Source organism: Vitis riparia, chromosome 14 (genome assembly GCF_004353265.1).
Source record: "Vitis riparia cultivar Riparia Gloire de Montpellier isolate 1030 chromosome 14, EGFV_Vit.rip_1.0, whole genome shotgun sequence".
Classification (NCBI taxonomy): domain Eukaryota; kingdom Viridiplantae; phylum Streptophyta; class Magnoliopsida; order Vitales; family Vitaceae; genus Vitis; species Vitis riparia.
This window is the reverse complement of record NC_048444.1, coordinates 26,000,213-26,015,396: the sequence shown is the minus strand read 5'-3', so window position 1 is coordinate 26,015,396 and position 15,184 is coordinate 26,000,213. Positions and strand designations below refer to the sequence as shown.

General features: G+C 34.3%; 1 protein-coding gene across 1 annotated transcript in view; it reads right to left on the bottom strand.

The window, feature by feature from the left end:
* Window positions 1-3,766: 3,766 nt before the first annotated feature.
* Window positions 3,767-15,184, bottom strand: part of LOC117930040 (branched-chain-amino-acid aminotransferase-like protein 2) — a 41,043-nt gene continuing 29,625 nt past the window's right edge. The window contains exons 22-30 of the mRNA XM_034850489.1: window positions 11,244-11,295; window positions 9,917-10,002; window positions 8,718-8,771; window positions 8,248-8,331; window positions 7,771-7,842; window positions 7,151-7,231; window positions 5,449-5,484; window positions 4,394-4,542; window positions 3,767-4,050 (exon numbers count right to left, since the gene is read on the bottom strand). Of these exons, the coding sequence (XP_034706380.1) occupies window positions 4,414-4,542; window positions 5,449-5,484; window positions 7,151-7,231; window positions 7,771-7,842; window positions 8,248-8,331; window positions 8,718-8,771; window positions 9,917-10,002; window positions 11,244-11,295 (594 nt within the window). The 3' untranslated portion in view covers window positions 3,767-4,050; window positions 4,394-4,413. The remainder of the gene's footprint in view (window positions 4,051-4,393; window positions 4,543-5,448; window positions 5,485-7,150; window positions 7,232-7,770; window positions 7,843-8,247; window positions 8,332-8,717; window positions 8,772-9,916; window positions 10,003-11,243; window positions 11,296-15,184) is intronic.

The window sequence follows — 15,184 nt, the reverse complement described above, 5'->3', positions numbered from 1 at the left end:
GCCACACTACGAACTTTTCGGGTCAAACCAAATAAAATTCTAGTCACCAACTCTAACAAAAATCCTAATTCTCACCTACAAAGATGACATCCTCATCCATGGCTCCACTACTATGTATTTGTCATATTATATTGATAATTTACACTTGACGTCATATTGATTATATTTTGTGTCTTAGATTTTTTTCATAAACATTATACTGTTTTTTAAATATTATATTATTTTTAGTATTTTAATTATTTATTTTGATGCATAATATAGTTTTCTTTCCTTTTTTTTTTCTTTTTTTTTTTTTGATAATATTTTGAGTATTTTAGTTATTTAATTTGATGTGTGATATATTTTTCTTTCCTTTCTTAAAATGCGTTTGAAATTGCTAAATTTAAAAGGATAATCACTTTATGTTAAACTTCTTTTAGTAATTGTTTATAGTTACTTGAATTATTTGAAATAGTTAATTAATCTCATTAATAATTGAAATTATAAGTATAAATTTTATATTCATTTTTGGGAATTTGATCTTTATATGATTTTGTTGAGAAGTCACTTATTTGCATTCTTGTATATATGATATTTTTTTTAATTTAAAATTTAAATTTAATGTTGAAATTAGTAATCCTCATTAAAGTCAAAAGAGTTTTAGGAATTTGAGCAATATTAAAAAAAATTATTTATTTTAGGTTTCCTATGGTATATTAAACTCCTAATTTAATTATTAATTAAAATTGTAATGCTAGTATTATTATTTTATTATAAATAGATTTTTTTTATTCTTTTATATAAAAGAATAGAATGAAATAAATATTCTTTAGTAAATTGTTATTCATATATATTAAGGACAAAATAATCACTAAATTGGGAATAATAATCCTCACTCTCACTCTCTACAAATCCATCATTTAATTTTAAAATAAAATTCTAAAATTCTTCATAAAAATAGGACTTAAATTTTCATAACAATAAAATTGATTATCCCTTCTTATTTTTTATCATTCCAAATATGGTTTAAAGAATAGAAGTGGTAAAAAATAAAATAAAATAAAAAAAGCAAAAACGTGTTGGATTCAAATTTGGAAAGTTAAAAAATATAAACTAAATTAAGAAATTATATTTATATATAATATGATGGAGGGAGAGCGATTAAGTGTGAAGCAGACATGGCTGCCCTCAACGGCGCATACGAACGAAGTAGAAAGCCACAGGATGATATCGAAACCAAGCCATGGTCAGATCTTCCTCAAGACTTAATAGTCTCGGTAACGGAATGCCTCTATGTAGCAGATCAAACCCGCCTTCGTGCAGTTTGCAAGGATTGGCATCTACAACCCAATCATGGGACTAAAGCCATTGATAAGTTGCCATGGACAATGGAATATAAATGGCGGAACCCAAAATCAATCTGTTTCTGGAGTGTCTGCAAGCTTTATGAACCGCTCCATCACAACCCAAGATGGTCTTCATGATAGAAAAGGGAAGGATAAGGAGGAAAAACTTTACGAACTCCCAGGTGCGTGCTTCTAGATCCAGCTGGGTCCTTTTATCCAAGGAAGAGTACTGACGAGGAAAGTTCTTCTTCAATCTTTTTACTAAAGAGGTGATATTTCTTCCTTCCTTGGAGTCACCTGTGCCTGAACTCGCCACATTCTCTTCGGCTCCAACTACTTCAGACTGTTTTATATTTGTTCCATATCTGCGCAACTGTAATGAAATTTGGATAAACATATACAGCCATGCGGATAAAACATGGAAGACTCATGACTTAGCGGCTAATGATCATCCTCTTGGCGCCCTGAAAGATGTAGGCTACATGGAAGGAACTTTCTACTGTCACTTCAGTAGCTTCCATCTTGAGGCCTTCAACATTGCTGGCCAAGAACTGAGTCTTGTGATGACAACTTGTCCAGCGCTGGATCATCTTGATGATTCTTTGTTTAACTACCTTTCTCGAAGTTACTTGCTTGAATGTGATGGAGAATTGTTACTCGTATATTTATTCGAAAGCTTGTCATGCTGGCATCATTTGTACGTATTGAAGTTAGATTGGTTGCAGAAGGAATGGATGCGGGTGAGTAGGCTGGGAGGGCGTGCGATGTTTCTGGGCGAGGCCTCGTTCTGCGTTTCAGCGGGGGAGAGACAGAGATAATAGCAAACAGGGTCGACTACCAACACGATGGTGTTCCAGAGTTTCAAACCCTGGATTTATGTAGCTTTGATGAGTATGACTCTCGAGCCATGATTATTTAACTTGGCAGAGGGAAAGAAGAGAAAAGGGGGGGATGCCAAGATTTATGGGTGCTGTAGGAAAAGCCTAAAAACCATATGGATTCAACCTCCTCAAGATTTAGGTATATTTGATGAAGTTGTGTCTAGGAATAAGAGATAAAAAAAAAGTAGCTTTTTTATTATGAGAATATATGCTCATTTATAATGAAAAAGTTATGAAAATATTCTTTATATTTCTAATTATTTTTTAAAATACTCTAACAAAATCTATCATAACATATTTCAAAATTATTTTAAAATTACATTTTTAGTAAAAAAATTTACTAAATAGGTTTCTCAAGTAAAAAAAAATATGCTTTTAAAAACAATTTACAAACTCGTATACCCACTCTAACAAAAACTATCAAAACATATTTCAAAATTATTTTAAAATTGTATTTTTAGTAAAAAAAAATTTACTAAATGGGTTTCTCAAGTTAAAAAGTGTACTTTTAAAAACAATTTACATACTCAGTTGACCCTATTTGGTAACTACTTTTATAGAATAAATTTATATTTTCTAAAACAAATAAAACATAAAAACACATTTAACAACCAAAAAATATAAAAAGGTTTTTTACTCTTAAAAAAAATATGGTATTTTTAGTTATTTTCAATTATTTTTTGAAAATTTTTTTAAAAAAGAATTATAAAAATATGAAAAATAAAGAAAAATAAAGTATTACATGTAAAAATATTGAAAAAAAAAACAAATTAAGAATATTTTAGATTACCAAATAGAAAATATATGTAAAAATATAAAAAAATAAATTAAAAATATTTTAAATGTCCAAACAAATTATTCTATAAAACATTATAAAACAATTTTTAAAAACATTTTTTAAATAGAACCTTAGCTTTTGCGTATTTGTATTCTCCTACCATTCTTTTTAGACTATATTTTTCTTTTGTTAATTGAATGATTGATAGAATGTGGACAAGGTGGTTTTATCATCACACCATCTAAACTTCTAAGTTATACTAATTCAAGTTTATAAAATAATTCCATAAATTATATTTATAAAATTAGAAATTCAAATTTTTTTTGTCAAATTTACATATAAAGTGCCAAAGAAAATTATATATTACAAAAATTATTAATGATTTACACATTTTCAAACGCCCCATTATTTATAGAGAATACAAAAGAACAATATTTCTAGAAAAATATTATATATACTTGAAGAGTGAGTTGAAGTCCTTTTCTAAACTTCTCCATTGTTTTATGTTACCAGTCAACTGTAAACTTAGGTGGTGTTTGTTTTTTTTTTATTTTTTACTTAAAGTAATTTGTTTTCAGAATTTAGGTTGTTTGTTTTTCTACTTTTTCATGACTTATTATAAACTTTTTACTAAATAGAAAAAACCAAAATATGTAACTTTTTCTAAATAGAAAAAATAACATATTGTTTTTTTTACTTTTTAATACTTAATAGAAATAAAATACTACAAAAACAAACAACCTAATATTTAACACTATTAAGCATTAAGGCTCTATTTAGAATTAAGTAAAAAAACAAACACCACCTTACTCTATTTGGCCACCATATAACAATAAGCAAGATTTAATCTTACCATAAAAGATAATGTTCCAAATTTTAGAGTATCTTAAAAGTTTTCCACACTAAAGAGTAGAGCACATTGCAACCACAAAGAGAGGCAAATAGGAGAAGAAGCTTCCGTACATGATCTTTGGATAGGTAGCTGAAGGCTCCCAAAGCTTTAATGTCAGAATATTTGGAAGCAACTTCCTTTCGTCGCCCACCAAGCTTCACTTTGTTTGACGACCTGGTATAAAAGGAAAAGACGCTGATGGGAACAATGTTCTTAAGTAGGGACGAAGTAATAATCAAAATTCAGTTTAATAATAACAGTAGGCCTGTCTTGAAGGGTTACAACATCATCTATATTACAATGTATCTTCTAAAAACAAGAGCAAGGCTCATTGGTAGTTGGCCTTCTCTTCTGTTAATTCATATCTAGGATTTCACACTATGACTAAGAAGAGTCTGTTTGGTGCATGAAAGAGTTATGGATTTATATTCGTCAGTAACAGAAATCCCAGTTCAGGTCAATGGATAGGTATGAGGCCAAAAGAATATGAAGTTGCAACAGAAGAAAAATATCGCACCTTCTAAAGCTCTCTGCCATTCAAGAACTGTCAGAAGTGGGAATAGGAACCCCTGACTCTTCTGTCAGTTTTTTATAAGCATTTTGCAGATGTCGAGTTACTGGCCCTACTTGGCCATCACCAACAGGGCGCCCATCAATCTTGATAACCTAACAAAAGAATTATCATGGATTAGGCATCACTTATCATGAATGCAAACTGAGATAGGAGTAGAAACATGACAAGGCACTTATGCCATGATAAAAAGTCTTACTCATCTGGGTATGTCACAATAGAGCGTCAGAAAAAGTAGGATTTCAAAGAAAGCGGTGAGAAGCACTAGTTACTAAAAATGATGGTTGAGGTACCTTTAGTAGAATTGAAGTCATAATTTAGCAGAAGATGTCAGTAAGTAATAGTAAAAGTTTGACACCAGTTAAGTACTTCTCATCAGCTGAGTCAAGCTTGGCTATATCCCAAGCCCAGAAGCTCTCAGTCCTTATAAACCTAGCCTTACTGTCATTCCCTCTCCAGGATTTTGTATGGCTGACCAAATGGCTTTATGCCAGGCTAATGGCAGCCAAGTATACTTGAACTGCTCACTCAGCCTAAAATATCTCAATCCCATAAAACAAAAATCTATCTCACATAATATAACTTTTAAGCTTGAAGAAGATTATTATATGGGGGTGGGGGGTGGGGGGAGGGGACTGTAAAGATGGTAGGTTCTATATCAAACACCAGCTGAACTAAGCCTCTAAAGCATCATCAAACAGAGAGTAGACCAACTCAAGCCTCACACTAGTACACCCGACCCAGAACAAGAGAGTGAATGAGACCAACCTGAGTTTGAAATTTTTCCTCAAGTTCCACTTAAATAACAAATGTCCAAAGAGAACGTATTCCAATTTTTTTACATATGGGATAAAAATATAGACTAACCAACTTGCAATTCATACAAACAAAAATCAAAACCGAGGATTTCCAAAATATTTAACCAAAACAACAAATGCCTGAGATGTGCCCCTACTACACCATACTTTTCAGATTCATTACATACAATAAAAGGAACTTACTGGGCTGAGTTCTCCCATGGTTCCAGTTGTCCATACCTGCAAGGAAAGCATTTTTGCTGTTACTCTAAAAGCATAAAATGTTTAAAAGAAAATAGATTTGAGCTAGAATGGGCACTTTTATAACAAGTTACCAGATTCAGAGCCACTACCCAAACAGTTGATCACATTTGACATTTAAAAGAATGCTGCAGAGCATATATTTGAAACAACTTGGTCATTGCCTGAGATATCTTAAGTTTATAGATCATACAATGGGATCCAATACCATTCCCATGTGTGCATGCATATGAGCAATTGTTGGCAAAAGTTTTATAGGATCCTAGTGGAAGAAAAGTAATTCAGCACACTAGAATTCATCAATCTTGGCATATGATGTGCATTATAGGAATTTGATGTTAGATGATCACTGCTATTATTTCAAAACAAAACTTGCGGTCCATGTTTTCTGATCAGAGGTGAATTTTGGCCTGTCAATGAACAGAATTGTTTGGGAAATGCAACAAAAGTGGCAAGAATTTTTTTTCATAGGATAGAAACTCATGGAAATAATTGGAAATACAAAACAAACTCAGAAGAAAAGAGATGCCAAGAAATAATGATTTGACAATAATGAAAGAATAGAGCTGACGCACTTGTTAATACAGACTGCTAGTTCTTTACATCAAAAACAAATGTACAATTAATAGATTAAACTAAAAGTTGTCAATACATATTTGTGTAGTTTATAATATAAAATTAAGATTTTCCATATATACAGGTATAGTTTAAATTTTTATGAATTTTTTAAAATGATGATACATTTAAATTTATTGAAATCTAAATTTACTTCTTAAAAAAATGATATGCAAGACTATTATGTATGATGGAAATAGCATAACGCAGCAAAACAGCCCTCATTGAAGAATAAGAATCTCAACTACTTACTACAGTTAAATTTGCATCATAACAAGTGTAAAATAAAATTATTAAGATCTCAAAGTAACTGTTCAATTTATTGAATCAAGGAATGGTCAATCATATATCAATCTGAAGCCAAAATGTTTTACTTCATTTATCATTGAATATTCCAGTTTCATGATTTGGAAAGTATTTCCTAAGCCATTAAAGTATATGCATATATTCTCTTTTTTTTTGATAGACAAAGTATATGCATATATTCTCAACAAATTGCTTTCATACATTCATCATTTGCATATGATTCATGCAATGGTATGCTATCACTGTTATGTAAATACATAGACGATATCAATAATATCTTCTATGATTAATCAGCTTTCTGAAAGAAAACTTACAGATAAAAATGATATATTATTGCTATGGAAGTTCTTAAATACAACATTTTAGTTGATATTCCCTTTTCAAAACTGCCCTCTTATTAATAGGTTGGTCGAATTTGATCTGAATAGGCCCTGCAGAGTAGATTCATTACCCAACAGAATTATGACCATTTCAGGTTTTTTCCAATTAGACATGACCAAATTTTTTAGTAGACTTTCTGAGTTATTATGCAGAGTTGTTTGAGACATTTTCAATGATTACGAACCTAAACAAACCTTTAAAGTGATCATCATACAATACTTGCAATTCTGAAAGGTGCCAGCTTTTCAAATGCATCATTTTTTTTGCAGAATACTAGTCACTGAAATTCAACAATGACCCATCAGGTGCTCCTGATGGATGTTTTGGTCAAACAAAAACAGACCTCATCTGCAGTATGAAACTCTGATAGGCTGATTCGCCGCTCCACTAAAGGAAACTTTTCCTTTACCACTAGGTCCATGACCTGCCACCTCAAAGAATAAATTGGTCAGATCACCACCAAAATATTTTACTCTTTGACAACTTATCATATTATCTTACTATAAGAAATGTTAACACCTTATTATGCTGTTCATTTTATTCTACTTAGTCATATCATCTATTCACACTCATATTAATACATCCAATCTGAGACAGAAATTTGTTGGATGTTTTCCTAATTTCTCATGCAACTCAACTTTTAGGTCCAACTTGTTGACCATTCTTTTGTAAATTTCAGGAGATCTAAATCACACCCTTTTATTGCACACATCCATCTGTATCTTACTGGGTTAGCTGTCAAGAGAAGGCCCCTCTAAACACTGTAAAAATTTTAGTCTTTTCCATCCCCACAAGATGGGTGCAGGTAAACTGGGTTCACACTTGACCTACATTCTACTTTCAAACGTTCAATCACTTTAAATGTATGCAGGTTTTACCTATTTATAGTTCAGGGTAAAAGAAGCTAAAAATTTCTTCATGTTAGATTGCTACAGATTGAATAAGAAAATGAAAGAAACTTACAGTAGCTCGAGTTATCCCAGGAAGGCAGTAATCAGCATGAGGTGTCAGAACATGACCTTTCTTCACTAAGAACTGCAATATGAAACAGAGGAATATTTTTCAGTCAGGAAGTCTACAGTCAAAATCAATGAATCTTCAAGGGACTGCTTCTTTTCAATGATGAGAGCGAAAGCTACCAATTGGAGACTGCCTGAACATCATTTATCAGAGTAGTACACCACTGTTGAACATGCAGGGAGGTGGGATCTACCATTTATGGCAATTAAAGAAAATACATCTGAATGTTAAGTTGATCATCAAATTGTGAGTTCAGAACCATCTCTCAGAGGAAAACTTTTAAAACTTGTTCATGAAAATTAAAATATAACACAAACTAAATACCCCAAATTGAACTTCTGATAGAACAAATGGTGGGTCCCACCTCCTTGCAAAGGCAAAGGAATGGGAAACCAAAATACAGAAAATGCATAGTCTTACAATGTTTGTAGCATTTGTTTCAGAAACATAACCATCCTTGTCAAGCATGATTGCATCATCAGCATTTGCATTATTCCCTTCTATCTGTACCACCCCAAATAACTAATTTAAGTTAAAATCCAACAAGACGTAATAGATCTGTACATGTATGAATGCATAAGGACAATGAAGGGCTACCACCAGAGTACCATAGACTAAAAGCATGTGTATCTACCATGTTCTTATACATTATATCATGTAGATTTGATGGTAAACATGATGTCATCAATTTTCTATGCCATGTTATTATTAGCTGATAAAATTTATTAGTTTAGGACAAGGAAATTTCCCATATTACATAAACCCAGAAGATCAAAAAATTGCTTATCTTCCATGGCATGGTAAGAGATATACACTCAGTTGATGAAAGATTATTGTACTATCAGATAAACTTCACATTAAATCATGAAGTGTTGTGAAGAGGACAATACCTTTGCAAGTATGTTGTTAAGAAGGTTATTATGGTGAATCTTTGAATCCAAATTCTGGTTGGTACAAAAGAAAATAAATCAGGGTCAATTACATCAGCAAATAAGAATATATCCACCACATAAAAATTGTGGTTGAGATTAAACTATATATTTTCTGTACTGTGATGGGATTTTAGGCTACTGAGATATATTCCACTATAAGATGTCTTGCATGAGCCATTTTACCGTCAACGGTGTATTTATGCCCACAGGATTAAAGAAAAAAAAATTTAAACACTGTTCAGATGGAACATCCACCTTCAGGCAACATCTTTGTGAACAAGGAAATAACGGCAGAAAGTAATCATGAAATTAGTAAGAGATAAATAACAATCTAGTAAGAGAAGCAAACTACACCTCTGATGTACATGAGAACACAGACAACAGAAATAAACAAACTTGCACCATAAACCCAAGGTCCAAGTTTTAATGAGTTCCTCTTTACTGAATAAGTCTACATTTTTAATAGCTTATGCATATCTACATTGTACTGGTTTATGATAAGAACAATTCAAACATGGACTACCATACAGATTACAACCAAAAGGAGAATTTTGTCCTGATCAGTATAAATCTAAAAAAAAAACTAGCCTCAACTTAATTACCCAGTTGAGCTGGTAAAATTTCATCTATAGAGCTGGTAAAATTACCCAGTTGAAATTTGGGCAGTATTGACCTACATGTCACTACAACCAAAGCCAGGTCCCATTTATTGCAGAAAATGCATTCAGTTTCTGCATCAAGAATGATATTTCCCAAAACTAAGAGTATTTTCTTCAAAGAATAGTGTGGTTTACTCTTTCTAATTATAATGTCTGTGCTCTTTATATTTTGCACTTATGTAGGGTGCTATCTTAAACATTGATGCAATGCTGTTTCATGTTGCTAAAAAAAAGTTAGCTAAAGGAGGATGGATTTCTCTCTCTCCTTCCTCACTTCAGTGGTACCTAAACAGGTATATAATTTGGTAATTCAAATAGAGCCAGTCATTTAAAAAGAATGAACCAACATCAAAGTTCTGCCAATGGAACCCATAAAAATAGTAGCCAGGAAATGCACTGTAAACTTGTGGCATTAAAGCTGCAGGAAGCAAAAGTTCTTTATATTCCCCTTCATTGCATATTGCAACTAAAAGTAACATAGAACACTATGAACCTTACATTTGGTGAATTACGACGTGTAGTAGCAGTCACCAGAGTAATACCCTTTGTATTGTCATAGACAGGTGGCTTCCATTCAGCAAGCACTGCATTTTTCAAGAGACATGAACTGCTGTGTAAGGAAACCTATACATAGGGATAGCATATTCTAGAGGTAACCAAAAAAGGGGTAGTTTTTTAGAATAAATAAAAACTCTCATTAGCAACTTAAGAACTTGTTTAATAAAAGCTCAGAACAATTACTAACTTGTACTCTTTAAAGTCAACTAAAAGTAGAATGTTTTACTATCTAAAGGAAATAGTTTGGACTTTGCCAATGAAGTTCATTATTTTTAGAACATAGTCAGTATGTCAAAAGCTGACAGAAAAACTTGTGTTCAAATATCAGAGTCATGAGAATTCACAAGTGACCATGATATTTACTTCTTTCAGATATTCAAATATGTATTTTCTCTTTTATTTGTACTATACTTAACATGCCTTCAGGGCTAATTAGACATGAAAGTATATAAAGTTGGGACATCTGCAGGGCTACTTGAGAGCGTGGGATGGACACATATGTTTGTAGAAAAGGACAAAAGGTACCAATCATAGTAACTACAAAGAACATAGAGACGGGGACACAGCTATACATGGAAGCACTTGAGAATTTCTTATATATCAAAATATAAAAAATATAATTCAACTTTCGTTGAAGTTGGTGTCTGTATGTGGAAGAAAGTGATCATTCCAAAATAACTTACATAACAAAAGGGGATTGTTGAACTTAACTGTATGTGGAAGTTTAAGTACATAAAAATGAAATATTTACAAAGATCTTGCCACCACGTGTCCAAGGGAATTAAGTCCTCATCTAAAAACAATGAATATTGATTATACTTTGTGAGGCATCCAATATGATCCAACTTTGTTTACATCAATAACCATAGACAAACAACACATCCCTCAATTTTCCTTGTGAGATTATCAAAGTAATCATTTTTAAACTAGGTGAGCATCCAAGATTTACAATCGCTGGAGTTTCAGAATTAGTAAAGTAGGAGTCTAACACTCAATGTGATTATGCACTTCAAACTAATTGCCTAGGCTTTTGAAAGGAACTAGCCATGCAGCTGACTCTCAGGAAGAACAAAAGTTTCATGGACAATGCTATATAAAAAGGATACTACAACAAGTGCTTCCCTGCACAACAACCTCAACAACACAAAAATATCAGGTAACTGGATTCGGTTGATATAGAGCCCAAGTGACTATGCATTAAAAAGACAGAATATTTAAATCAGCCATGCCATTGTAACATTGGGGATATACTAGAAATTAAAATTACCAATTAGAGTGCATCCATAGAGATTGAATGCCGGGCTCATTCCAGAAGTAACCTGAATTACACCAGAATATAGCAAATCAATAAAACAGTAGGCATGCGAAGAAGTTGCACAAATATTTTATCATTTTTAAAATTGAGTTAGTTTAATAGAAAGTGAAGAATTTCTGAATTCCTTTATTGATAATGATAGGTACACACCATACACATATATATACACAAATAACCGAATAAGAAAAAATCAATCTAGCTTGATTCTCTCCTAAAATTAGGAAACAGAATCATCTAAATGATCTCTCCTTTTTTATTCCTAAAATACTTTCCTAAATTAAAAAACCCCTTTTTTATTCCTAAAATACTTTCCTAAATTAAAAAACCCTAACTTTGAATGCCAAATTTCAACACTCCCCCTCAAGCTGGAGAATATATATCATATAATCCCAGCTTGCAAGTTAAGTCTTCAAAGTTAGGCCTAGGTAAAGCTTTGGTGAGGATGTCTGCGGTTTGGTGCTTGGTAGGAACATAGTTCAATCTAACCGTCTCACTAGTCACCTTCTCTGTGATGAAGTGTCTGTCAATCTCAACGTGCTTGGTCCTGTCATGATGCACGGGGTTCTTTGCTATGCTTATAGCTGCCTGATTATCACACATCATCAGAATTGGAGATGAACTCGTTTGCCCCAGTTCACTAAGAACCCTTTTTATCCAAATCCCTTCACAGATTCCCTGTGCAAGAGCTCTGTACTCAGCTTCTGCACTACTTCTGGCTACAACTGATTGCTTCTTACTCCTCCAGGTAACAAGATTTCCCCAGACAAAAGAACAATATCCAGAAGTGGACCGCCTGTCAATGATGTTTCCTGCCCAATCCGCATCTGAGTATACTTCAGTGTCACGGTTCTCTGTCTTTCTGAAGAATAGACCTTTCCCTGGTGTCATTTTTAAATATCTAAGAATCCTGTAGACTGCTTCCATGTGTTCCTCAGTGGGGCTGTGCATGAATTGACTTACAGTACTCACTGCAAAGCCAATATCTGGCCGAGTGTGTGAGAGATAAATCAAGCGCCCGACGAGCCGCTGATATCTCCCCCTGTCTACCGGTGTACTTTCTTTCTCGATACCAAGTTTCTTCTGACTATCCATAGGAGTATCAATTGGTTTGCATCCAAGCATACCGGTCTCCTTAAGAAGATCGAGTATGTATTTTCTTTGAGAGACTACAATTCCCTTCCTTGATCTAGCCACTTCCATACCAAGGAAATATTTCAAATTTCCAAGGTCTTTAACTTCAAACTCCTCTGACAAATACTTCTTCAAATTCTGTAATTCCTCCATATCATTCCCAGATGGAATAATATCATCAACATAGACTATCAATATGGCCATTTTCCCGGCATGAGACTTCTTGACAAATAGAGTATGATCAGCCTGACCTTGTTTGTAGCCCAGCTTCAAGACTGCTTTTGTGAATCTATCAAACCAGGCTCGGGGAGATTGTTTAAGGCCGTACAAGGATTTTTGGAGTTTGCAAACCTGATTCTTTGCCATACTTCCTTCGAAACCAGGTGGTATTTCCATGTAGACTTCCTCTTCTAGGTCACCATTTAGAAACGCATTTTTATGTCCAGTTGTTGCAAGCACCAATCTTGATTGACAGCCAATGAGAGAAGAATCCTGATAGTGTTCAGTTTTGCAACAGGAGCAAAAGTCTCCTGATAGTCTATCCCATAGGATTGTGTAAACCCTCTAGCTACCAAACGAGCCTTGAATCTCTCGACTGATCCATCTGTTTTGTATTTTATGGTGAAAATCCACTTGCACCCCACGGGCCTCTTCCCAACCGGCAAATTTGTGATAGTCCACGTCCCATTCTTCTCAAGTGCATCAATCTCATCTTGTACTGCCTTCTTCCATTCTGAAATTTTTAATGCCTCTTGTATTGTGTTGGGAACCTGAGTATCATCAAGAGAAGTAGCAAATGCTCTGTAAGATGGTGATAGCCCTTCATATGTAACATAATTCCCAATTGGATGATCTATACATCTCCTAACACCCTTCCTCAATGCAATCGGCAGAGTAGAATCATCAATGCTGGGAATTAACACCTCTCCAGCCCTATCCTCACCTATGTTCTCTTCAGGAAGACTTGAATTGGAGTCAATATATTGGCCACATGTTGACTGTGATCCGTGCTCTAATTCCTGTCTTTTCCTCCTCATGATGTAAACTTGTAAGTTCTCATTAGCAAGTTGTGGGGCTATAGGTTGAATAGGCATGGGAGACTGGATGGTCACAGGAGATGGCTGGACTGATGACGGTATGGGTGTGGACAACTCAGTGGGCGCGAATTGGAAAGGATTTGGTGACTCTGAGTGAAAAGAAGGTACACCCTCAAGAAGAGACTCCCAAACTTGATGTTCATTCATGCTCTCCCCCTGAACATGAGATTTGGGATAGAAGAAGACATGTTCAAAGAAAGAGACGTCCATGGTGGTGTAAAATCTTTTGTTGGTTGGAGAATAGCATTTGTACCCTTTTTGGGTTGGAGAATACCCTAGGAAAATGCACTTATTGGCTCGAGGAGCAAATTTGCTACGATTTTGAGGATACACATGAACGAATGCCGTGCAACCAAATACTTTGAGTGGTAAATCAGAAGAGGCTGCACGGGTGTGAGGAAATTGTTTTAAGAAAAGTTGACGTGGGGATTGAAAGGTAAGCACTCTGGATGGCATACGGTTAATCAAATAAGTAGCTGTGAGAATAGCTTCCCCCCAGAAATAGTTTGGAACATTAGAGGAAAACATAAGGCACCGGGCAACCTCCAAGAGATGTCTATTCTTGCGTTCAGCCACCCCATTTTGTTGTGGGGTGTCAACGCAAGAACTTATGTGGATAATGCCGTGGTTTTGAAGATAAGTACTGAGACTACTAGTGAAGTATTCCTTTGCATTATCTGACTTGAGGACTTGAATTTTGGAATTGAATTGATTTTGAACCATAAGATGGAAGGTTTGAAAAATGTGCCCGACCTCTGACTTTTCTTTCATAAGGAAAACCCATGTTACCCGTGTATGATCATCAACGAATGTCACAAACCATCGAGTGCCAGAAATATTTTTTATCCGGGAGGGACCCCACACATCACTATGTACTAGAGAGAAAACAGTCGAAGGTTTGTATGGGATTTGAGAATAGACTGTTCGAGTATGCTTTGCAAACTGACAAATTTCACAGTGATACGATGCTGAATTTTTATTGATAAATAATTTGGGAAACAATTTTGCAAGGTAAACAAAGCTAGGATGACCAAGGCGATAGTGTAACATTATAATCTCACTATCTTTATTGACCTTAGAATTTGACACAGAATTGAAAGACTCTAACATACTCTGAGACTGTACGCAACTTGCTTGAGAGACTTGGTTTGAGAATTGGCCACATGAGAGGAGGTAGAGCCCGGAACACAGTTCAGCACTGCCAATCATCTTCCCCGATTTCAAGTCCTGAAAAACACACAAGTTTGGAAAAAATTTAGTAACACATTGGAGATCACGGGCCAATTTGCTAATGGACAAAAGATTACAATCCAAGTTTGGAACATGGAGAACAGAGTCAAGATATAAGTCTTTAGTAAGTTTTATAGAACCTGTCCCGGCAATTTTTGACTTTGAACCATCAACAATATGGACGGATGAATGACCATTACTTGGCTTGTAATTTTGAAGAATGGTAGCATCTCCTGTCATGTGATCAGAAGCACCTGTGTCCACTATCCATGACTTCATTCCTCCTCGATTAGCAGTGAAGGCTACACCGGTAGTACTGCCACTGCCAACTTGGCTTAATAGTTTCTGTAGCATCTCCATCTGCTCTTTGTTGAATGGACTCGGCTCGGGAACAGATGTGCTCTCAAAGTTGGCAGCCACGTGTGCTCTGCCATC